This window comes from Hemibagrus wyckioides, linkage group LG28, assembly GCF_019097595.1.
Source record: "Hemibagrus wyckioides isolate EC202008001 linkage group LG28, SWU_Hwy_1.0, whole genome shotgun sequence".
In the NCBI taxonomy this organism is placed as follows: Eukaryota; Metazoa; Chordata; class Actinopteri; order Siluriformes; family Bagridae; genus Hemibagrus; species Hemibagrus wyckioides.
This window is the reverse complement of record NC_080737.1, coordinates 19,434,761-19,458,749: the sequence shown is the minus strand read 5'-3', so window position 1 is coordinate 19,458,749 and position 23,989 is coordinate 19,434,761. Positions and strand designations below refer to the sequence as shown.

The 23,989-nt window shown below is 41.8% G+C and overlaps 3 protein-coding genes across 9 annotated transcripts; all 3 read right to left on the bottom strand.

The window, feature by feature from the left end:
- Positions 1-220: 220 nt before the first annotated feature.
- Positions 221-7,143, bottom strand: b4galt4 (UDP-Gal:betaGlcNAc beta 1,4- galactosyltransferase, polypeptide 4). 6 transcript variants are annotated; one of them, XM_058383715.1, is made up of 8 exons: positions 7,039-7,053; positions 6,594-6,683; positions 6,001-6,454; positions 4,741-4,973; positions 4,352-4,539; positions 2,860-2,982; positions 2,237-2,341; positions 233-1,690 (listed from the first exon to the last, which is right to left on the bottom strand). In XM_058383715.1, exons 3-8 carry the CDS (start codon positions 6,239-6,241, stop codon positions 1,549-1,551), a joined length of 1,032 nt encoding a protein of 343 aa, XP_058239698.1. In that variant the 5' UTR covers positions 6,242-6,454; positions 6,594-6,683; positions 7,039-7,053; the 3' UTR covers positions 233-1,548. The 6 variants fall into 6 exon arrangements, with proteins under 6 accessions (XP_058239701.1, XP_058239698.1, XP_058239699.1 ...); XM_058383716.1 differs by lacking the exon at positions 7,039-7,053 and adding an exon at positions 6,800-6,933; XM_058383714.1 differs by lacking the exon at positions 6,594-6,683 and having other exon boundaries at positions 7,039-7,143.
- A 752-nt stretch (positions 7,144-7,895) lies between these two features.
- On the bottom strand, positions 7,896-15,774 carry casr (calcium-sensing receptor). Of its 2 annotated transcripts, XM_058383711.1 has the most exons (9): positions 15,248-15,774; positions 14,425-14,583; positions 13,509-13,722; positions 13,038-13,403; positions 12,467-12,773; positions 11,538-12,377; positions 11,112-11,342; positions 10,321-10,444; positions 7,896-9,653 (listed from the first exon to the last, which is right to left on the bottom strand). In XM_058383711.1, exons 4-9 carry the CDS (start codon positions 13,232-13,234, stop codon positions 8,488-8,490), a joined length of 2,865 nt encoding a protein of 954 aa, XP_058239694.1. In that variant the 5' UTR covers positions 13,235-13,403; positions 13,509-13,722; positions 14,425-14,583; positions 15,248-15,774; the 3' UTR covers positions 7,896-8,487. The 2 variants fall into 2 exon arrangements, with proteins under 2 accessions (XP_058239694.1, XP_058239693.1); XM_058383710.1 differs by having other exon boundaries at positions 13,038-13,642.
- A 147-nt stretch (positions 15,775-15,921) lies between these two features.
- Positions 15,922-20,142, bottom strand: eif4e1b (eukaryotic translation initiation factor 4E family member 1B). The gene is made up of 7 exons (XM_058383719.1): positions 19,985-20,142; positions 19,692-19,786; positions 19,460-19,555; positions 17,930-17,993; positions 17,623-17,736; positions 17,040-17,179; positions 15,922-16,198 (listed from the first exon to the last, which is right to left on the bottom strand). The coding sequence occupies exons 1-7, from the start codon at positions 20,006-20,008 to the stop codon at positions 16,084-16,086; spliced, it is 648 nt and encodes a 215-aa protein (XP_058239702.1). The 5' UTR covers positions 20,009-20,142; the 3' UTR covers positions 15,922-16,083.
- Positions 20,143-23,989: the final 3,847 nt, after the last annotated feature.

Here is a 23,989-nt window from a genome sequence, read left to right as displayed (position 1 = left end):
TTGTAATAACAATTTAATAAAATATAATACAAATAATATATAAAAACATTGTAATATACTATAATAAATAATTTAATATAATAAAAATTGTACATTTCCCATTGGGATGAATAAACTATCTATCTATCTATCTATCTATCTATCTATCTATCTATCTATCTATCTATCTATCTTTAAAACAATCTATTGTTACTTTGTTATATATCATTTATTATATATTTATTATTACACTATTATAATAATTTCAATTTTTAATACATACACTTAGGTAAATTTAGAAAAAAAACTCTTTATAGAAATGATTTATTTAAGTTCCTAAAACCCACCAACACTGCAGCAGAGCACAGAAACTGCTTCTGCGTTTTGTTCTTAAATACAATCAAAATCCAGGAGGAAATAAAATGTATAAAAGCAAATGATCAGTCAAGTTTAACACACACACAGACATTCTGAGAGAAACTCTCAGCAAAACACATAAAATGCCATCGAATGAAATGTTAATGCTTTAAATTCGGCTCTATACCATAAAATTCTCATTTAAAAAATAAAGAATAACGCTGTAAACAACAACAAGGCAAATCTCATGTCCTCTTCCTCAGAGAGCCTCAGCAGCAAAGAATACATAATATACTGTATATATACACACACACACACACACACACACTACATGGATTTATCTAGAAAACTCATTGAACATGCTGAAATTTAAACAAAAACATTTTGATTAATGAGCTGAAATTTACAGGAAATGCGATTTATTTAACCTTCATACTTTTCCTAATGAGTCACAATTACATCCTCACCTTCTTATATAAAAAAAACATCCTATTCTATTTTAAACTGAAGCTGTATAACAGTGTAATAACCGTGTAATACATCATCATCATCATCATCATCATCATCATCATCCAGTCAGCCATCACAGGTCATCAGTCTGTCCATGTCCCTCTGATAAAATTCTTTAGATTCCTATTTATTTCATCTCAATCATACAGATTAAATACCCCCCAAACACCCCCCACCCACCCAAAATGCCCCACTCACCGCTCCCCAGTGCCCTGCTGTGTCCGATCACTTTGTGTCTGTGTCTGATCTACTTTACCCTTCAACACAGTGGAATTAGACGTGCAACATGTTCATGATCCTTCGTGCAATTCTGTATTATAAACATCTCTAAACAAACACACCCCAACCCTGACATCCTGACTTTCTCAGAGAGCACCTTCCTGTTTCTGCTCATCATCATCATCATCATCATATTAACAATTACAGATTATAACATAGTTGTATACAGCGATCAGCGGGGTCCAAGCACTCCATGGTAAACATACCGGTCAGCTCTAGCCACAAGTGAGATAAAAAGAAACCGCAAATGATCATCCTGCTCGAGGTCCTGACATTAAAAACAAGCCTCCCGAGAGGCTCCGAGACTCGAGGCACAGTTCCAGCAGAGGAACCAGGACCCGCTGTGATGTGATGACGTCGCTCTCAGTGTGTGTTTGGACCGTCGATGTCCACCGTGATGTTGATGTCTGGCACAGGTTGCTCTCAGTGTGCTTTTAGTTGGTTTCCGATGTCCACCGTGATGTTAATGTACAGCGCAGGATGCTCCACTGACAGAGTTTTATACGTACACGAGTTCAGACCGTCTTTCCTCCACATCTTCGGCGTCTGACCAAGTAAACGCATCCTGCAGGAAACAAAGAGGTCAGTTAACGCAGACCTGGTCAAATCCTGATCAAAAGGGGTGTGTGTTATCTCTGTAGGAGAGATTCCGGTTGTAAAGTAAACAAGTTTATGTTAATGCCCTCATTCTTAAATTAATACCATACTGTAATTACAGCTCGTACACACACACACACACAAAGATAACCCAAAATAAATATTAAATCTTCTAAAAGATAACAGTAAAAGTTTATGGTGGTTTATGGATCAGTGATATGAAGTAATAAAATGACTAAAAAGGACAGAGGTCAGTTTTGTGGTGTGTGTGTGTGTGTGTGTGTGAGTGAATCGAACGGACCTCAGCGTTGTGTACCGTATGAGAAACTCTAAACAGCATGATGTTACATGATGCTAACGTAATTAAAATAAAAAACCTGCTCCAAAATGCTAATGTTAAATAGTTGCACTGTGCAAAAGTTTTGGCACCCGGTCTGGTGGTTTTCTCTTAACCCTTTAGGGAAAGTGTGATCCATTTGCCGCATGAAGAAGAGAAAGATGAAACATTCCTGACCTGTCCTTATTGACCTCGTTGCCGTTGTCTCTCTTGTGAAACACCATAGTGTAGCGAGCAACATCGGCCTGCGGACGCACGACTTTCATCCCCTGCAGCTGCACGCTGGACAACAATCACATGCAGCGTCAGACACAGAAAGTGTTTTTGTGCTCAAACAGATTTATTTTTCATTTCCTGTTCTGGTTGATTTGAATTTTTCCTCTTTAAATGTTAGGGATGCAGTACAGTCATTAGCATTACGTGAATGCAAAGCAAACAAACATGCTTCTTAAGAATAAAACTGTCTGATTTTTTACTCTTTCGTGCCGTTCGGAGGAAAACGTTTCAGTGTGTCAGCCCACAGATCTGATTTTTCTCATCACGCTCTGAATATTTCCTTCCTGATCTGTTTTTCTTTCCATTCTTCCTCACATCCTGTACATCTGCACTCCATCTCAGAGCGATGACGTCGCTAGCATTAGCACATCTGTCCTGGTATTTATGACATTACACACTAGATTACAGACAACAGCCATGTCACAGCGACGACTGAACTCTAGACTCTCTGATTGATCAGGGGGTGTTGATTAATTCTCTATAACAGCAGTGTGTGTGTGTGTGTGTGTGTGTGTGCGCGTTACCGTAAGCGGAGGTCATCGTCTTCCCCTCCCCAGCCCCAGTAGGTGTTTGGAAATCCGTTCACTTTGGCAAACTGCTCCTTACTCATCGCTGTCACGCCTCCAAAATAACCATTATATCTCAGTCTGCATCACACACACACACACACTGTTTAACAAGGACTGTTTACAGAGACCAAATATTTAATTCTGACACAAGCTGAGCGGATCATTTGCTTATCTTAACAGAAGGTTTAAATCGACGTTAATCAATATTCCTGTAAATATTCTACAATAAACACAATATTCCACAAGATGTGTACACAGTCAGCAGGAGGAGAGACACTCAATACACAAAATACACTCTCCCACTTCACAAAACAAGATATTGGTAGTGGTACGCTACACCTTGTTATGTTACACCTTGCTGCGTTCCGCAGCGGTGCGTTCCACCTTGCTGCGTTCCGCAGCGGTGCGTTCCACCTTGCTGCGTTCCGCAGCGGTGCGTTCCACCTTGCTGCGTTCCGCAGCGGTGCGTTCCGCAGTGGTTTGTTCCACAGCTGTATGTTCCACAGCTGTATGTTGCAGAGACTGAATTGTGTTCATTTGTTTTTTTGCTGTATGTAATGTAATGTTATTCATGTTCACTATAAGATCCTGTGACACAGCGCACTGTTATACAGTGTTTCTATATTCACTGTGTCTCATTTCGGATGCTGCGTCCTCCGGAGATTGCAGTTTGCTGCATACGGCATCAAGAATGTCTTTTTTGAGAAAAGTAACTAATAAAATGGACTATTCCTTGTGAGGTGTGAAATACTGTAGACTAATTTCTTTTTATTTTGCTATTTAACAGTTGATTAATATCTATTGCTGTGGCATCATAATAATGGTATAGTGTGTGTAGTTAATTAAGGCCTAGGTGTGAAATGCACGGCCTGCCACTGCACAGTGGTATGTTCCAGATAATGAATACAGTGTGTTACACAATATGAGCATGAAGTTTCTCAGCATTATTTTCATTTCATTGTCTATCCTCGGGTCACGGGGAGCCTGTGCCTATTTCAGGCGTCATCAGGCATCAAGGCAGGATACACCCTGGACGGTGAGGGATGAGAACAGCGACGGTGAGGGATGAGAACAGCGACGCTCTGCCTGGCTTTACACTCCTCTGGTTCGTACTGTCCCTCCGAAACACCTTTGTTCTCCTCCTCCACCTGCTCCAGAGTCAGAGACGGCCTGAACTCCAATCTCATAGCTCCACCTGCCAACCCATCACAGGGCACAGTGCCAACCCATCACAGGGCACACACACTCACGGAATCACACACTACAGGCAATTTAGAGACTCCAATCAGCCTAGTAGCATGTCTTTGGACTGTGCTCCCGGAGGAAACCCACACGGGGTGGGGTGGAGAACATGCAAACTCCACACACAGTGAGCGGGAGTGAGACTCGAACCCAGGACGCTGGGGTGTGAGGCGAATGTGCTAACCACTAAGCCACTGTGACGTACCTGTAGCCGGTGGAGTTGCGGCCCACAACCAAGTGTTTCGGTTGTTTTGCACAGGTGTAGAGGTTGTGATCGTTTTCGGGGACGAGATCTACGTCGTGAAAGATGAAGCAATCCCAGTTGAAGTTTTTCAGAGCCTCTAGGTAACCGATATTCAACAGCTTTGCCCTGTTAAATGTAGCATCACCAGCCTGGAAGAGGGAGAAACACACACACACACACACGTTCACAAATATTTCACTCAACATCGGCAAACAATGTGTAATATTACTCTTATAGAAAAATACCTGCAAAGTTTGTGACCGCATGAAACATTATCTTTCCTTGTGAAAATTAAGACAGTGAGGCACACAAACACAGCTCTCATCAGGACCTATCATGTGTGTGTGTACCTGGTGGATGATGTAGATGGCGTAGTGGAGCTGCTGCCTCTGCAGGAAGGGGTGGAGATGGTGCAGCAGGTACATCAGGTGTTTCTCTCGGTTTCGGTGAGGGATGAGAACAGCGACGCTCTGCCTGGCTTTACACTCCTCTGGTTCGTACTGTCCCTCCGAAACACCTTTGTTCTCCTCCTCCACCTGCTCCAGAGTCAGAGACGGCCTGAACTCCAATCTCATAGCTCCACCTGCGGAGATAACAGAACTCTCTCTTCACTCTGGTTCCTGTACTGCTTATGTGCTGCTGTTTATTCACCTGCTGTACTGTCTGTCTATCCATCCATCTCTCTGTCCATCCTTCCCTCCCTCTCCATCTGTCTGTATATTTCTATACATCAATCTCCCTTGTCTCTGCATCTCTCTTATTCCCCATCATTCTATCCATCCTTCCATCTCTCTCTCTCTGTCTGTCCATTTATCACCGTCTCTCATCCGTGTCTGTCCATCTGTTTATCCAACCCTTTCCCTCAGTCTCACCATCTCAAACTCTCCCTTTCTATCTGTACAACTTCCTTCCATTTTTGCCTCTGTATATCGATCCATCTCTCACTTCTCTCTTTCTACCTGTCCTTCTATCAGTGTCTCCTTAGCTCTTTCTGTTTATCTCCCTCTGTCTCTTTGCTTATCCACCTCTCTTTCTCTCTCTCTCACTCGCTCGCTCCCTCTGTCTGTCCTTCTCTCTGTTTGTCCCACTCCTTTGGTCTCTCTCTCTCTCTCTCCACCCCATCTGTATTTGTCTGTGTGTTTTATCATCTGTCTTCTTATCTCACCATCATCCATCTCTCTCTCTCTCTTTTCATCTAACAGAAGCGATCAAATTACAGGAAACAAGTTGGTAAAAATCCAACATGCAAACACCTCAGTAAACAAATAGAATGAATGTGCACGCACACACACACACACACACACACACACACACACAGGAGTGTGTACACAGTTAAACTCTGAGGATCTCCACACACCCGAGTGTGATGTACAAACACTTTCACCTGCTCAGGAGACGCGAGATTCAGCACTGAGACGGAAAAATACTGCACAATAGTTTTATTTTAGCCTGTAAAAGTTTTTGGTTTATTTTTTGAACTGAAATATAGTTTTTAATGGCAATTTGAATAATCACAGGCAATGTAAACTGAGCTGTACTGTTAAGGTACCTGAGAATGACCTAAAATCGAAAATGAAAAGCTAATAAAGTTGTTCCGCAATAAAACTCACGGAGCAGTGGTGATTTTTCTGGGCAGAGGTCCTTCGGCATTCTCTCCACGACCGCTTCTCCCTGCTTCATCTCATTCTTTGCCTTAGTCTGCACCTTGGCTGAGGTGGTCACCTGCTCACGCATCTTCATGTGGCTCTCGGATAGGGACGTTATCCACACGATCACACACGCACAGATCACCAGCAGGAGCAGATAATTGGTCCTCCACGTGAGCCTGGAGACGACGGGACACCCGGCCATGGCTGCGTCTCAGAGGGAGCGAGCATGAGAAAGCACACGCTGAACACGTAAACAAGCCCTGTGGAGGAACATCTGCCTCGCTTTCCTCCACAAAACACCTGACCGAGTCAGAGGGGTTGTGGGTTCTGGATCTCTTCACACCTGACTATGATGTCCACATTTCTACCGGGTTTAAACTTTATATAAAACCAGCTTCCTTCAAGACTCAGACTGCTGAAAAGGAAAGCAGATCCAGAAACACAGGTGAAGTTAATCCCTTTTTCGTGCCAACAAGAAATGTTACATTCCACAGATCTATAGAAACAAGATCCTTAAGTATACAAACGGAGCTTTATTTGTGTTCTCCTTGCACCTGGCTGTCCCCCTCGACCCTGTTGTTGATGTAGAAACTAGATTTTCATTTCCTGAACAGAAACATTGAGCAACAACTTCCTCCGTGCTTCTGTTGAAACAGTAACTCTCTATCCATTAACTAGTCAAGATAAAGCCAAATATTTCATTCATTCAAATATTGAAATAACAAGGTTAACTAGTACATTTTTTAAAAATGACAAGTACCTGTGCACGTGCATGAAATAAACAAATAAGCAACCTAGCTAGAAAATGGCGTTACATATACAGTATATATATATATATATATATATATATTTACATACTAAAAAACAACAAAACGCCCTCGAGAACACGCTAGCTAGCTACACGAACCGGCTGGTTAATGAGCTAACTAGCTAATTAAGCACACGGAAGACAAACCTATACAATTTTCTCCAAAGAATTGTCGTTTCTCAAAACGTTACCTGAGGAGACTGATGTTCCCGATAAACGTAACTATTTCCCAACACGTGATATATATTTCTCTTACTCATAAGCCGAGGAAAACCGCCACGATTGGCTGATACTCGCCATCACTCTGAGTCTATTGGATAAAGAGACTGTCTGTCAAACGCAAGTGAGTGGGAGGGGGGGGATCACATAAATCCCGCCTCCGCCATTGAAAACGAGCGAGAGAGCCGATGGGACGTCAGAGCCACGTCGCGTGCACGGCGACAGGAATTCGGACGGGCGCGCGCGCGCACAGCCCCCTTGATACCGGAAAAACAATGGGACTGGAAATTATTTTTGTAAATAGATATAGATTTTGTGGACGAAACAAAATATGAACGCTTTAGGAAAGAAGCTTACAAGCGCAAATTACACACCTGTAGGCTACATATATATTTATCTGTATTTAACACCTCCGACATGATAATCCATCGGGGCACATTAATCAGTCCTGACACAGACAGAACACAGACAATAACCACAATACCTCAAATGTTTTTTAATCATCATTGTTTATCTTGCAGGTTTGGCCTGTCATAAATAAACCAATACAGCACAAAAGTAAAGCTACACCCAAGAGACATTCAGAAGTGAAACTGTCTGGAGTTCTTTGAATTATTCTGTTATCTTCTGGTCAATTTGACCCGGTGTAAAAAGTAATCAAAAATGAGGTATAATTTTATATAAATGAGATTTATAATACCAAATATTTTTTAAAAAAGTGCAAAATATATGTTAATGTGTTGGAAACAAGCTGACTAAAAGGGTGAAACAAAAAAAAAAGGTGATCATACATACCTCTTTTTTTTTTTTATAAGCGGTCAAAACAGACCAGGTCAGTTTGGCACGCGGAGAGAATAAGTGTATAATAAATGGGAGGTAAATACAAGGGTTAAATAAAAGATCAACTAAATCTAGTTTTATATATTGATTGATTTATTTGCTTTTGACATGTTTTATTGACATTTATATTTGGATTGTATATATTGCATTGCATTATCATTATCAAATGATAACCATAAAATAATGAAAAATAGAATTTTTAACTACAGGATTTATAGAAATTGTTACACACACACATGTTTAAACACAATTTTCTTGAGCTGGAAACAACACACAATGCAGATACCAGTATTGCATGCAGATACGAGACACAACTATAAGCATTAGCTTTCGCTGGACATTAATTGTAAAGTGAATGATTCCAGGATCACTCTGAGTTCTCAGTTTTAAGCTTCATGTAACTCAGAAATTCCCAAGGAACAGGGAATAAACTCTCACCCAAACACTGTCTGTTCAGTATGTAGATGGGGTGCCAATACTTTTTGTACAGCGCAACAGATGAGCTGTAGTTGCTAAATGTAGACTTACTAAGTGATCTGCAGTGGGAATTGATAAAACAGCTACTGAGTGTAATCAGTTCTTCACGAATTGATGTTTGGTGATTTTGAAGTTTCGTTTTTTCTAGCCTCCTCAAAAGTGAGTGACAGACTCATCGTGCCACTCTCGAAGCTCACCCTGGGCCTCTGGCTCCGCCTCTGCCCAGTGGGAGTGGCTGCTTCGTTCTCGTTGGTCTTAATGCAGATGGACGAGGATGGCGAGGAGGCGGAGGACCCACCCACGCTGCTGGACCTCTTCCTGAAGGCGGAGCTTTGCCTCAGCGTGGCTTTGGCAGCTGCTTTAAAAGCGTGAGCCGCCGTGCAGGAGCGAACTTCCTCGATGGTGTTCCTGGAGGGCTTGAACAGGATGATGTAGACCTTATTGAAGAAGATGCATGCCAGCAGGCTGAAGCTGGATGCCAGGATGGCGATGATTTCCACAGCAGAGACGTACTTCCCATAGGTGCTGAAGTAGGCGGGGACGAAGGAGATCCAGACGATGAAGAAGATTAGCATGCTGAAGGTGATGAACTTGGCCTCCGTGAAGTTCTCTGGAAGCTTCCGAGACTTGAAGGCGAAGAAGAAGCAGACGGCTGCCAGGAGGCAGGTGTAGCCGAACAGGAAGCCCAGAGCCATATTGGAGCCTTCGTTGCAGGTTATGAAGATGATCTCGTCAATGTCGTAGTTTCTGAAACTCGCTGGTGGAGCATTGTACAGCCACACCACGCAGATCATCACCTGCACGAAGGTGAACAGGAAGACCAACAGAAACTGCAGGTTCAGACCCCACCACTTACGATGGAGGCTGGTGGGAATCTTGGCTTCGAACACCAGAAGAACCCGGTTGGTCTTCACCAGGATGCAGGAGATGCACAAGACAAAGCTGATGCCGAACGCGGGCTGACGCAGGCGACACGTCCAGTCCTGTGGCTCGCCGATGAAGACCAGCGAGCTGGAGAAACAGCAGATTAACGAGAACAGCAGCAGGTAAGAGAGCTCCCGGTTCGAAGCCTTGACTATGGGCGTGTTCCGGAATCGCACAAACACACCCATCACGAAGGACGTCAGGAGAACGCCAAGCACGGCCAGCAGGGACAGAGCGATGCCGAATGGCTCGGACCACGCCAGAAACTCGATCTCCTTCAGGAAACAGGAAGTGTGGTTCCCATTGGACCAGGAATTGTTGGGACATTTGGTACAAACACTGGCATCTGAACAGGAAATAAGAATAAAAACAAACTATAAAACACAATTACTATTCATATCAATTCAGTTATTATTCAGATATCTAATTATTTTAATAAATAATCAATAAAAAAACATGACTAAATTACTATAATTAAACACATAATTATAAGGTATTTAAAAAATAGAAAATGTAGTAAAACAATTTCTAATTAAATATGTTATATAACACTCAGTGTCCACATTATTAGGAACGTGTACACCTGCTCATTCAGGCAGTTCTCTAATCATGCCAATCAGTGTATAATATCATGCAGATACATGCCAAGAGCTTCAGTTAATGTTCACATCAAAAAGACTGGAGAGAAAGTCTGATCTCTGTGACTTCAATCTGATGATCTGTGATCTGCTGGTGTCTGAGTTTTCCTAATAAAGTGGACAGTGAGTGTGTATTATACCCATGTTATTTCACACATATATACAATGTATTATATTAATATTGATATTATATTATAATATCATAATATTCATTCATTCATCTTTTATACCCACTTTATTCCTAATTAGGGTCACAGGGATCTGCCGAAGCCTATCCCAGCACGCATTGGGCAAAAGGCAGGGGTACACCCTGGACAGGTCACCAGTCCATCACAGGGCATCATCATAATATAATATTCATATATTGTATTGCACCTTTATGTTCGCTGTATTCTCCATCAGAGCACTCGGTACACTCAAAGCAGCACGTGGGTTTGCCCTCGATGATGCCCTTCCTGGTGCCAGGCTCACACTCCTCACTGCAGTTCGAAAAGGGCACCTGGGTGAAGACGACAAAGGAAAAAACAAAACAAAACATGACCAATTACTGGCCTCAAGTTATCGTCTGATCACACTGTAATAAAAAGTGTTTTTAATAACAGCTTAATTATTTATATGAATGAATAACTCACGTCTATTATCATGAATATGTTAATACTTGAAAAAACGGATTTATGTGATATAATGTTCCCAGTTTAGGTGAATGTTTAGTTTAGTGAAGTGACTCAATTTTTTAGCTAAATGCTAAACAAATTTGTTTGAAGGGTGGTGTCGGGATTAGAGGGGCTGCTAGATCCGGGGTGAACTCCACGGCTGACTGTCACACTGAAGACATCGCATTCAGAAAAGAACACAACCGATATCATAAAATATATAGAATAAAAATACACTAAGAATAGAGTTACAATAAAAATCTAATTTAACTATGCAAATAGGAAAAGGAATAAAGAAAATAGAAAAATTCATGAACACACATCAGGGGCTGCAGAGTATAGAGGAAAGCAGATGTGTTCAGATAATCTTTTATTACATCAAATCAATCTGCAAATCATATGTTTTCAAGAAAAAGAAGCTAGAATTGTTCTAGACCTCTAAAGGGGTGACTGGTGTAAAAGAAGGCTAAGCGAAGTCACAGTGGGAATCACTGCTTCAGTAAAATACCTCACCTCGGTCAAATATCCATTCCACAGTATTTTAGTTTTGTCTATGGAGAGTTTGGCTCCCTTTTTGCCGCTAACACTGTAGTACCCGACCTCCCTGAACACCACTGAGCCGTCCGCAGGTGAGCGGTGCCAGTTCATGATGGTGTAGTTGGCAGAAAGTTCACTGCTCTCATCGAAGCATACCCTCTCACCCATGCTGTTCTGGAACTTCAGATGCCTCAACTGCTTCAAGACCTGAAAGTTCAAGTTGATTTGTTTACAAGTGTGACAATTACTGAAACTCGAGTGCATCACTATTTGTAGATTATAAAGTAAAGCAGATTACACTTGTTCAAAAACACATCACACTTCATGTACAAAATGCATCTGTTAAAGGAGAAAAATAAACGTTACAGCCCAGAAATCACGGTGTACTTCCTGCTCACTCACCTGCCACGCCTCCACTTTGCGAATATCAGCACAGGATCCGTTAGCGAAGAGTCCTCTCCCGGGCGTACAGGTGAGAATGTCCTGCAGCGCCTCGGCTATGGCGTAAACTGCCACGTAGACGTTATAGGAGATTCTCAGGTGAGTGTAGTCCAGGTATGGTGTCTCGACACTCGTGATGTCCTCCTCGCCCGTGCAGAGCGGCCTGAAGCCTGCGCTGCTGTTCTCGCTGTCCTCCTTCCTCACGCTGTCCACTAGGTAACAGTTAAAGGTCTCTTCCCAAAACTCTCGCACAAACTCATTATGCAGGGATTTTTTCGGATGGACCTGCTGCAGGAATTCCTTGAATCCGGGGATCTGACCCGCTTGGAGTGCGAAGCCGATCGTCCCACCCATGACGTCCAGGTACTCGGGTTTGGCCACGAGGCTGGACAGAGCCCATGCTTCGCTCGCTAACCACACACGGTCCGTGATGTTACGTCTGACCATTTCCTTAACCAGCGGCTCAACGTCAGGCCCGCTAGCAAACACGACGATGACTTTAGCGGTGGAGTTCTGGATCTGGTCCACAATGCGGATTATCTCGGCTTCTTCCAGGTACTGAGAGATCAGCACATTGAGGTTGATGCAGATGTCCCTCTTGAACATCTCGTTCTCGAATTTCTCTATCCCGGGACGGCCATATTCGTCATCCGAGGCGATGGCGATGACCCAGTTCCACTGGAAGTGATCGATGATAGCCGCCATGGCAATGGCCTGGTACTCATCAGTGGGAATCGTCCTCATGAAGGACTTGTACTGGTTCTTGTTGCTCAGAAGACGACTTGAAGAAGCATAGCTGATCTGATGGAGCAGAACGAAAAGCTCAAAAAATGTAACACCTTCTTTTCTTAATTAAAAAAAACGCTCTATACAGAAAAGTCCCCACTCACCTGTGGGATGTAGAAGAGACCGACGAGATCGGCCACGGCCGTAGACACTGCCGATCCTGACGCCCCGACCACGGCGATGGTTGACGGGATGTTCCCGGTGCAGTTACAAAACCCATCCAAGTTCAGCGAGTCAATCTTATTCTGAGCCACGAAGCTCAGTGAAGCCTCCAGGGCTTTGGAGACGGTGTTACAGGTGTCGAATATACTGTACCCCAGAGTGATGTTGGGTAAAAGACTAGAACTGTTGTTGATTTCCTCAATGGCAAAAATCATGGCCTGGAGCCAACGAAACCCACGGAAGTTATACCTGAGAAATCACACAGCACAGAGGAAAGAAGCTGATCATGTTTCTGAAGCTGATCGATCAGAAAGCAGTCTTATTTACAGGACAGAAATCTATTTTTGATCTGTTAAAGTCACAGACATGAAGCTTTTTTCTGTTTAATAAATATATATATGATTGGATATTATATTACATCTCCGATTTCTCCAAGTCTGAGAACATCTCTGTCCAGGTTTATACCACAGAGCTGGAATGTTCCGTACATTTTCAGTATTTTTCTCCACATACCTCACACACTCGGTCGATTCTGGTTTAGCAGCCAAGTCCTGGTCGTTGGAAGCAACTCTGAAGTGTATGGGGAACAAACCCCCCAGCAGAATGTCCCCGGTCTTCTGAGCTCTCTGACGAGGACCGTATGATAAAACTCCACAGTTCAAAGCCAACAGCACCAAGTAGTGCACAGAGACCTCGAAATACAGCCTCATAGTCTCAGAGTTTTGAAAATTTCTTGGCCATAGACGAGGAGAGCAGCAGATCGATTCCCAGGACTCACAAGGAGCCAAACTTTGAATAAAAACTAACTGGCAAATAAATAGGAAGCTTTTTGGTCTCTGAATGAATTCAGGAAAACTGAGGAAAACCTAGAAATGTGATCTAGTAAGGTACAAGACAAAATTGTTGTTGGGATCAAAAACAATAACATGCTATGGCAAAAAAGGGAAAAAATGCTTGGCAGAAACAATAAAAAATATTCTGTACCAAAAAATTCTGAAGTTCAGGGTTTTTTCTTTTGTTCTTTCACCAGGGGTCTATCTGAGGAGCGATGGATCTCTTTGTCCTGTCCTCCGTCAGTCTCATCTTCATCTCTGATGCAGTCTGTGAGCTGAGGGATGCTTTAAATACAGAATGTTCCATGAAGTTATAAGACGCAGGAATTTCAGAACAGCAAGGGTTAACCTAAACCTGTGTATTCCTACAAAAAGAAAAACAACACATGGATGTGAAAATTACATGTTTGACCATCAGGGTGGTCACCTTACATCACTAACTGCATACAACATCAACCAGCATCAGCATTGTTCTCTTTCTCTCCTGATTTATAAATAATCAATCAGTTAATCATTTTATTATCAGAAGCAGCATCAACCAGTACCAACAAACATGACGATAGAATGGATCGATGCATACCTAATTATCAACACACCAACAAACAATAATATATCTGAAGTGACAACAACAGTGGACCTAAAGCAGAACCTTGAGGGACAACATACTCTACTTTTTATCCTTGAAAAGTCTGGTAACAATCAACCCTGCTTTCAAGTGTGTCTATTAAAATATTCTGAACTCAGGACACAACCAGCAGAAACATCAGATAGCTTAAAATAACAATAACGAATAAAAGAACACAAATCCTGGGTTGAATGTGGTGTTAAAAACTCAAACATGAAGGACAATAATCAGCAGTTAGGATGCTGCGGTGCATGTGAATGATTTAAATTATTACGTTATTTCTATGCACCACTGCGAAATGAGCCGAAATGTGGACCACACACACACTTTAAAATCAACCCCCCCCCCAAAAAAAAAAAGGAAAAAAAAAGGGCTGCCTGAGTTAAAAATGAAGAAAATCTGTGGTAAAAAGTGGTTTGTTCCACATCACTGCATCACTGACCTCCTGACTGCGGGTGTCGAGCGCGATGCCGTGGGTCACAGCAGCCTTCCTTCATCTAACTGTGGTGCAATAACGCTCCGACATCACGCTAATTAACCCTGGAAATATGCAGCAGCAGGGCCGAGCTATTCCGCTGCAAAGCCCCGGTCGGTCAATTCCCTGGAAAAAGATGGAGAGCTGATTATACAGTGGGGAAAAGTTTCTCTGCTTCTGAATTAAAAATCATACGCAAATAAATGCAGGATTTTCCCAATACTTCAGCTCAGTTTAGTGCCATAAATACCAGAACAAACAATATTTCATCTATAAAACGACTCCTGTAGGATGAGTTCAAGATCTATAAAAAGCTTTGAAAATTGTGTTATTTTAAACCACATTATGATCGAATCTATAATGATAGTGGTATAGTAAAGGCACAAATTTATATTTCTTAACCTAAATGGACTGAAGATCGATCTAATCCTGAACCATGATTAAATAGTCAAGTTCTAATCTGTTGATCATAAAACAACCTATATCTTTTAAACAGTGCTAACAGATCTTGAAACTTTTACAGCAGAAATACACTGAAAGTTTCATAATTATGCTCAACAGATTATTTATGAATTTTATTTCAGCCTACTGAATTAAATCATCAGGACCAATGTGCGTGAGGAGTAAACATTAGAACAAGGATTAAAATGACGGACTATTTGAGCAAGCCACCTGAAATGTTAAACTGTTTGCAAATTGATTAACACACACACACACCCACAGACAATTAAAATCAAGAGACTGGAAATAAACCTTAAATAAATAATAAATAAAATAAATGAAGTCTTACCCACACCAACATCCATCAAGGGTGAACAGACAAAAAGTAAACCAAATCAGTTTGGAGAAAAAGAAAAATCAGTGGGAAAGAAATTTCATCTCGGCTGCATGCTCATCTCTTTGTGTCTTGACCTGAAGAGAAATTTCTATTGTGTTGAATTAATAGAGCAGGCTGGACGAGTGCATCTCTCCCTCCGTGTGTTAGTGGTACATTAACCAGAGCTGGTCAGGTTATTTCCTCTACATGCTCCTGTTTCACCTCACCATGTTCCTTACACACCTCCCGATCAGAGGACGAGTATAACCTCAACCTCCGAGCCTTTAAACACGACTCGATGTGTGTTCAAAACACATGGTCAAAATTCTGCGTTTTTAGAAAGAAAAGATGAATCTATGACTATGCATGATATGTAAGTTAGGAGGCCAGCATGTCCTCCTTAAACCCTAACCTTGGGTTCTTTTAGAGGTTCTAGCTTCCTAATGGGATTCTACACAGAATTTCTGAGGATTCCTCTCTAGAGACACCAACTAAAATACACTACAGTGTTTAATAGTGCAGTACAATTCCTAAATGACCTTTATTTCAAGTCTATCAGGACTTCAGCAGATTCCACACTTCAGTCTGTGAAAGGATGACCACGAGTGCATCAACAACATGGATAGGTTTTATTATGGGAAGAGAAAATAAATGGAAGAGACAATCATGACATGCTCCAAACAAAAACAAACATCACTTATACAAACTTCATAGACCAAATGATTTTTCCTCCCAAATGAATGCAAAAGAAAAACTGTGAGAGAAAAGCAGTGCTCAGGTGCGAGGACAAGACGCAGAGAGGTTTCTGTTCAGACAACAAACTTGTTCTTGGTGATGGAGTTGCTCTTGGTGGCTGTGTCGGCATGGGCCTGATATCCAATCACAAGCTTTGCTGGAAGCCCGAGACTCTCTTTATACTTCCGGCTAAAAACAAAAGGAAATAAACATTACACAGGAAAACCAATCACCAAAGTTTGGGTCATGTGGTCAGTATCTACACTACAGTAGATCTGTTAGGGCGGCCATCTTGGAGATGTTTCCTCACCAGCTTAATAAAAAGGATGAATTTTTTCACATTACTGAGAAACCACTGAAAAAGATGTGCAAAATCCTGTCCTGTCGAGGTCAAAGCTTAAAATTCCAGCCGTCACTGACACTGGGGACTCCTTCATGTCCCTGTATTGTGCCGTTACCATGGAAATGATTTTCAGTGAGGTCACCTTTATGGTCCGACATTACCCGTGCTACTTTACAGTCGCTCCTGCTTGGATTCTGTGCTACTCTGGACATCACATACCTTCAGCCACACACACGCATCATTTATTTCACCTACACGATAACCTTTCTGAACCGTTTCCGAAGGTCCTGTGTCTGAGCAGCTTTTCTTCACTGGGGATCTGAGGGGATTTTAATACTACACAATGGGCACGAGGTCACATGATGAAGTCCAAGGCCAGATCACATATCCAGGCAGCGCTGGAGTGTGTAAAGTGTCCTACACTCTCGGCTGTGATGGGCAATTAGCTTTGTTAAGGTTGCTAAGCGCAAATCTGTTTTCCATGATCATTATTTACAGCAGAATGAACGGTGAACTGCACACATCTGGCTGAAGCTCAAACCCTAACCTCACAGAAATCCAGGAAACATGTCATGTGTAAAAGCATAAGGGGGAAAAAAGGCATGTGGTGGATATTGTTTTTAAAAAAAAAAAAAAAAAAAAAAGCAGCATTAACGACACTGCACTGTAAATCTGAGGCCGACTGACCCGATGTACGTTACAGCCTCAGCGTTCTCGGTGTTCGTCGTCCAGATGGCGATTTTGTCTCCTTTGGCGCGAACGTTAATGACGGCACCGCACACGTCTCTACTGTAGGGACCGAATCCTTCACCGATGAGACACAACAGCTGCAGGAGGAACAGATTAAACTGAAAAGTCACTATAAAAGGGATAAAATTGTTGGGAACAAGGTTCAGCCTGAATTTGTGGGATTATTTTAGTAGGTATCTGCAGGCAAGCTTCATCATTCACTTCGTACATTTTCACAAAGACAGTTCAGCTTGGACAAGCTAATAAACAACAATGTCTAGATCATTTGGAAGCAATCAACCTAACCAGAACAATATAATCAGAGATATTTGGCTGGTCTGTTCTTAATAAGTTTTATTCATTTTATCTGAGGAGTTTGAATTCTTCAAAAGGTGATGAATTTGATGTCAAGTAAAAATAAATAAATCCTGTGTTAGGATCCATGCTCTACGTTTGAGTCACTCAGCATCCGTCAAAATGTTTCCTAAACTTTTTCGTACATATAAATTTAGTGCGTCCGCGTGTGTAATGTGTCTCAGACCGTTTCCAGCCAAAAGCGGTCGAGCTCTGTGTGTCTCTGCTGTTTAGAGAGTGTAATCAGCCATCGTCCACCACATTTATTGCTCCGGTCCTCCCACATGGGCTCGATTCCGTCCTGCATCGGAAACAGAAGAAGCAAACACATTTTGTTTATGATGTCAAACCACCACAGCACACAGTCTAACAAACCTTCATACCATCTAAAGCACTTTCAATAAAAACCGCCACTTCCATTAATGCTATAAAATCTATCAGGCGTTTTAGTTTTATTCATAATGTTTCGAACCATCTTGCTATACGTTGTTCACCTTGAACACAGAATAGTCGCATCCTGATGAGAGTTTGCTAGCCATCTGAATGTTATGGTACAACCTGCAGAAGAGAAGAAATAAATAAATAAAGGAAAGCTGTGAATTCGGCACCCGCTTCACACTGTGAATTAAAAAGCGTAAGGTTTTCTCTTTACCTCCTCCACGCAGTGTAAACTGAAACCTGACACTGCGTTTAATGCCAGGAACGAGTGCTGGAAACACCCGCGATGGTGCCAGACTGCTGGCGCCAACGTGCCAACTCACTCCTGCCTTATGCTGCTACACCACCTCCGCACGCGGGGACGCGCTCTTGTTGAACATGCAAGTCGAGCACGTGCGATCGCAACACGTGATGAAAGACCTGGTGTATGAAGACTACATCTAAGGCAGCCAACAACGTGATATGATCCGAGAAGGAGCTGGCTCGACGCCAGGATTCAGTTATCAGTGACGTCTGACGAGACACCACTTTGAACAGATCCGTTTTAATTAACCGGCTGAACAGATCAGATGTACAGCTAAATCAAAATTACGCTAGTGGCGTTAGTATTATCAGTCTGTGTGTTGGGTCCTGAGCCAATAACGAATCCATGAAGTACAAATCGTCTATCATGTTCAACTAAGAGAACAAAAGACTCCCAGTGTATCGGTCAGATCTATTGCTAAGTGCTGAATTGATCGTCACTGAACTTGCTCAGAGTAGTTACGCAAATAAACTTCTCAAAAGCCACCATGAAACAGATCCCATAAACCACCGTGAGGTTTGGCTAGAGAAAGAGCCTGCTTAATAAAGAGCTAGGACAAAATACTGTAGAATCTTTAACTAAAAATGTACATCTGTAAGCTGCATTGTTGCTCATCACAAAACCTGGAGTCTAAATTCAGACGGTGATTAAACTAATGCAGCATGTTACACCTGTTAAACAGACGAAGCAGTAACGATCTCAGTTAGGATTAGTTGAGCTTTAATTTATTTAAAATCACTTCAAAAATTGGTTTGATTCACTGCAGTCAACACAGGAACTACTATTAGGGCTGGTTTTGAGCAGTTGGGAGGCCACGTCTCCTTCACCAGGGGACATGGACATCTTTATTATGTTTGAGAGAGAGAGAGAGAGAGAGAGAGAGAGAGAGAGAGAGTTTGTGTGTGTGTGTGTGTGTGTGTGTGTGTGTGTGTGTGTGTGTGTGTGTGTGTAGAGTCAGCTCAGTCAACCATCTACATAGTCTTCAGCAGTCACATCTCTCCATGGGCTGATGGGTATTTAGTTCAGTTGTACTTTCACCACAGTTTGAGAAGGAGATGATGCAGAAGATCTGTTTCTACAGAACACACTTCCTCTATCGACTGCTTTAAACACAATCCTTTGACAGTAAAAGACTTGCAGTCAAATGAATTCTGCTTAAAAAAAAACCTCATCTCCACGTCCACCCCAGAAACCGTGCAAACCTCAGAAGATCTGAGAAAAAAAAAGAAAATGGATTTTGAAAACTAAGACACCTCAAACCTGAAGCCTGCTCCCAACTTACCCCCAGAAATCCTCCACAGTATCAAACTTGGTGATGAGTCTCAAATTATCTTGCCACATTTTGCTTTTATCAGTCTTGTAGAACCATAAGGCCCACCTTGAGGGAAAGAACAGACATTTCTAGATCCACAAAAAGACTTAATTTCACTGAATTTCAATGTATATGAAATACACCACAATCTCAGGACTGTGGAGACATTATCAGTCTCTTGACTAGGTCTAGTTTAACAAACCGGTTTTGTAATGGATGCTTTGCATGCAGCTCTTTCCTCAGAAGTACCACAGCAATCTCTTTTTGCTCAACTATTCTTCTGGGCCGTTTGTCAATCTGTCCAAAGAAGAAAAAATTATATTAACTCCAAAATTAGACAATTAGACTGATATTTTGTCATATTTTATGGCCTGGTTGAACACAAAACGGTCAAAAACATAATGTATTGAGCGTTTTGTGTGTCTAAAGTTGAAATTTAATCACTAAACAGGACTTCAAGAGACTTTTGAGAGCCAAACGCTGACTGAAGCTCACCAGCTGAACAGCACAAGCCGCCATATTGGATCACACGATAGCGCGCGCGCCTGCAAACTGCACCGCCATTCGCCTCAATTTAGGTGTTCGTGACGGATCGCGTCCCAATCCGCATACGGGGGATTAAAATAAAACAGAAGCCATGTTTAGTGTGATTTGTCCGTGCTACGTAGTACGGCACTACGCGATTTGGGAAGTCGCCCACTCGGCTTGTTGTCATGGTGACAGAACTACTTTGCCGCTAGTTAGCTTGTTAATAACCTCAGAAGGCGAGCCGTTTTGAGAAAGCATTAACTTACGTTTAAAATACATTACAGCACAATAAAAATTTTTTATTTAAGCTATATATCATGGCGAAATAGTATTCTGTAGAATTTATTTACATTCAAATGTCACTCATTTGATATGAAGAGCTGTAAAACTGAACTAAATAGCCGGAATATTTTATATATATATATACGTAGTTATGTTATATTTTTTGTCATACGCTAAAATAATATCGTTTTAACGACGATGTTCTGAAGAAAAAATCATTTTTGAACTACGTATTTTGTCACTTTTTCAATCGTCCACAAGGTGGCAGCATTTACACATAATATATTTATTCCACTGGCATACATTAAAAATACTGCTACTATTATTATTATTTTTAATAATAATAATAATAATAAGGTAAAGTAATACTAAGCAACAAGTAAAGTTATATTTTAGATGTATAAATGATATATTTATAAACTCGATTAAAATAAATTGTGTGAATCTCACTGACTGACCATCACAAATAAGTGCTTTATAATTCAACAGCATTTCACATTTCAAACAAGATAAGTAAGATAGCACTCCAGCACAGTATGAGACAGGAACAGTGTAAAGCGATCTCTTCGTCTGCTCGCTGTTGCTGGTTGCACTTTACCTCCTTATCAGCTCTATCCATTTTACAGCTCCTCACATTCCTATAATAAATAATCTATTAGTCTAAAACACTCCCTCCACTTAACAGCCACGGCCTGAACTAATGAGGCACATGGTGTGTGTACGCTTATTAATAATCTGCTTTTAGTCATTTACAGATGTTAGAGAGTGGACACGTGAGCACATGGGCTGTTTACAGAGTGATAATTACTGATGTTTATGGATTTCTAGGTAATTATTGACTCTAAAAAATGATCTGCTCCATCAGTGGTGAAGTTCATTTCTATGTAAATTATTCGCAGGATGTATTTTAGCTTATTATCACCAAACAGTTCAGTCACTGGTCCATGTAAATGATACGGAATAAAACGATTTAAAACACAAAGTTGTACGTCATACGTGTGATGGAAATTTGCCGGGAATAATTTGTTCATAATTTCATTTCAACGCACAGTGACATGACTTTTATTTGCTTTGGAAATCCGTCTGTCCTTTCAGAGATTTTGTCTGAGAGATTCCGGGAGTTACTGAGTGGTGTGCAGACCACAGCATGGTTTTCTGACCTGAACAGAATGAAATATTAAAGGCTTCACACACCTCAGGGGTGTGACGACGTAACGTAACATCACCATGATAAGATAATGAACTGTTCGAATAATAATCTACTAAGCATATAAAACATCACAGAGGCTACTACCTGCTCTGAAAAAGCTGCTAATCGGTCAGCTGAAAAACGTCTTGTGACATCTCACAGAATCTACACTTCAGTCATTTGAATAAAGTGAATTTTATCGTACACCTTCGCCCCTGACCCCCTGACAGGCTAATAAATACACATAAATACATAAATACAAATACTCTAAAATGGTCTAGCCAAGTGGAACAGGAACAGAGAGAGCTTTAATGTAATGATCAACCCACGTGCTTGGAGGAAAATCTGCTCACCAGCAGGAACTCAGGGTTCATCGGTCTGATGAGTAAAGAGGTCATGAACTTTCATTAAAAGAGGCTGAGTGTGAATTCCTTCATGCGGCGAGAAGTTCGACCTTTAATCTATCATCAGAGTTTTTTTTTACAGCTTTGTCTCATTCAGCAAATATCACTCTCTGCCATCTGACAGGTACAGTACTGAACACACACACACACACACACACACACACACATATATATATACCTCAAGATTTATCAGTACACCATGGGGCTGAGTAATTCTGGATTCTGATTGGTCAGAGGATGTGGATTAAGGTTAATATGAATCTCTGATTCGTTATTGTTTCTATCGTAACCACTAATACAAGATGGACGTTCCACTTAAACAGATGGTCTGTAATCGATGATATGACGCAGATCTTTAGTTAACATGTGTGGAAATAAAGGCAGATGTAAAGCTGGAGCTTCAAGCCTCCTCTATCTTCAGGACAGAGGAGTTTACACGTCTTTACAGTTTCTCTGTAAAATGACAAGCTTTAAGGCTGATGAGGGAACCAGTGTTTATAGCTGCTATAAGAGGGAACATGAACAGGAAGTGACTTCCAAATGATATTGTGTTATTAATAAACACAGAGGAAGAGGAAGAGAGCTCATGAGGATTCCATGCTGCACATCACACCATCCGTCACTCAGGATTTCACTGCAGCAGAAGGATTACAGGGTGGTGTATTCCTTACCTGTCAGGAAATAATGAGGAAATAGGAAGCAGGTCTGCAGCGGTGGTTGTTGGTTAAATTAAAGCAGAGCGTTCTCTCTCCCATTATTAAGCCACAATAACGTCATTAGCGTCACGGTACAATTCAGACCAGTTCAGAGCTGGAATTCAAACCTACTGCTCATTTACAGCACACAATAAAGACATTTCTCTGAGGCTGATAATGATCCCGTGATCCAGTTTCCTTATTGCAACATAAACAGATTAATAATTAATGTTTAATAAAGTCAGCTCCACTGTCAGTTTGTCACATCAGCAAAATCTCACTCACCCTCTGAGTTCTGATTAGGACTATTATACAGAGATCCTCTACTGATAACGCTCTGTGTCCACTCAGACACAAGTGTGTACATGTGTTGTAATGACAGTCAGTGAGTTATCGATTAGTTCGGCTGAGAATGAAGAGAACATCTATTCGACATTTAAAGCACATACAGAGGAATAAAATAAGAACAGCTTGCAGAAAACTTCCTTCACTTAAAGAGTTATTCTATACGCTGGTCTCCAGGACCGTGGGGCAACAAAAAACAGTATGCAAGAGTGTGAGACGAGAGCAGGACAAAGAACACACAGAACAGAACAATAAATACACAAGACAATAAATAGTATTGTAAAAAGTATTGTGCAGCTTAGCAGCCGGAATATTATCAGCAGAAATAATAAAAGTGTCTGATGCAGCTGTGTAAAGTGCAGGTGTGCTATGGGGTTGAGTCAGTAGGGTTGAGTCAGTGGGGTTGATTCAGTGGGGTTGATTCACTAGGGTTGAGTTACTAGGGTTAAGTCAGTGGGGTTGAGTTAGTACGGTTGAGTTAGTAGGGTTAAGTCAGTGGGGTTGAGTCAGTAGGATTAAGTCAGTGAGTTTGAGTCAGTGGGGATAAGTCAGTAGGGTTGAGTCAGTAGGGTTAAGCCAGTAGGGTTGAGACAGTAGAGTTAAATCTGTGGGGTTGAGTCAGTGGGGTTGAGTCAGTAGGGTTGAGTTAGTAGGGTTAAGTCAGTGGGGTTGAGTCAGCAGGGTTGAGTCAGTGGGGTTGAATCAGTGGGGTTGAGTCAGTGGAGTTGACAAGCGGGGTTGAGTCAGTGGGGTTGAGTCAATGGGGTTGAGACAGTAGGGTTAAATCTGTGGGGTTGAGTGAGTGGGGTTGAGTCAGTAAGGTTGAGTCAGTAGCCCATGTGAGTGTTGGGAGGCAGCAGGGTATTGAATCTGACTACCTTAGAGAAGAGAATGGTTCAGATGTTTGCTCCTGGATCTTCTGCAGGATAGCAGGAGGGTGAAGACGAGAGGAGGGAGAGGAGCGTGATGATCGATCGCAGTACTGTCAGCTGTGCAGATACAGGACTTGCGGTCAGACGCTGTGAGGTTCCTGACCACACGGTGAGACAGCTGGTCA

Bases quoted from the DNA above. Each gene is read 5' to 3' on its own strand.
- b4galt4 (XM_058383714.1), bottom strand. From the start codon at position 6,241: ATGGCCGGGTGTCCCGTCGTCTCCAGGCTCACGTGGAGGACCAATTAT. The intron at 2,983-4,351 runs GTACGTCACAGT...TGTGTGATGCAG, and splicing joins CGCAACTCCACCGGCTACAG to ACTGAGATATAATGGTTATT. The intron at 1,691-2,236 runs GTCAGGAATGTT...TGTTTCCTGCAG, and splicing joins AACGAGGTCAATAAGGACAG to GATGCGTTTACTTGGTCAGA.
- casr (XM_058383711.1), bottom strand. From the start codon at position 13,234: ATGAGGCTGTATTTCGAGGTCTCTGTGCACTACTTGGTGCTGTTGGCT. The intron at 12,378-12,466 runs GTGAGTGGGGAC...CTGCTCCATCAG, and splicing joins GTCTCTTCTACATCCCACAG to ATCAGCTATGCTTCTTCAAG. The intron at 11,343-11,537 runs GTGAGTGAGCAG...TTGAACTTTCAG, and splicing joins GCAAAGTGGAGGCGTGGCAG to GTCTTGAAGCAGTTGAGGCA.
- eif4e1b (XM_058383719.1), bottom strand. From the start codon at position 20,008: ATGGCGGCTTGTGCTGTTCAGCTG. The intron at 17,737-17,929 runs GTGAACAACGTA...TTTCCGATGCAG, and splicing joins GCGACTATTCTGTGTTCAAG to GACGGAATCGAGCCCATGTG. The intron at 16,199-17,039 runs GTCAGTCGGCCT...TTTTGTTTTTAG, and splicing joins GAGGCTGTAACGTACATCGG to CCGGAAGTATAAAGAGAGTC.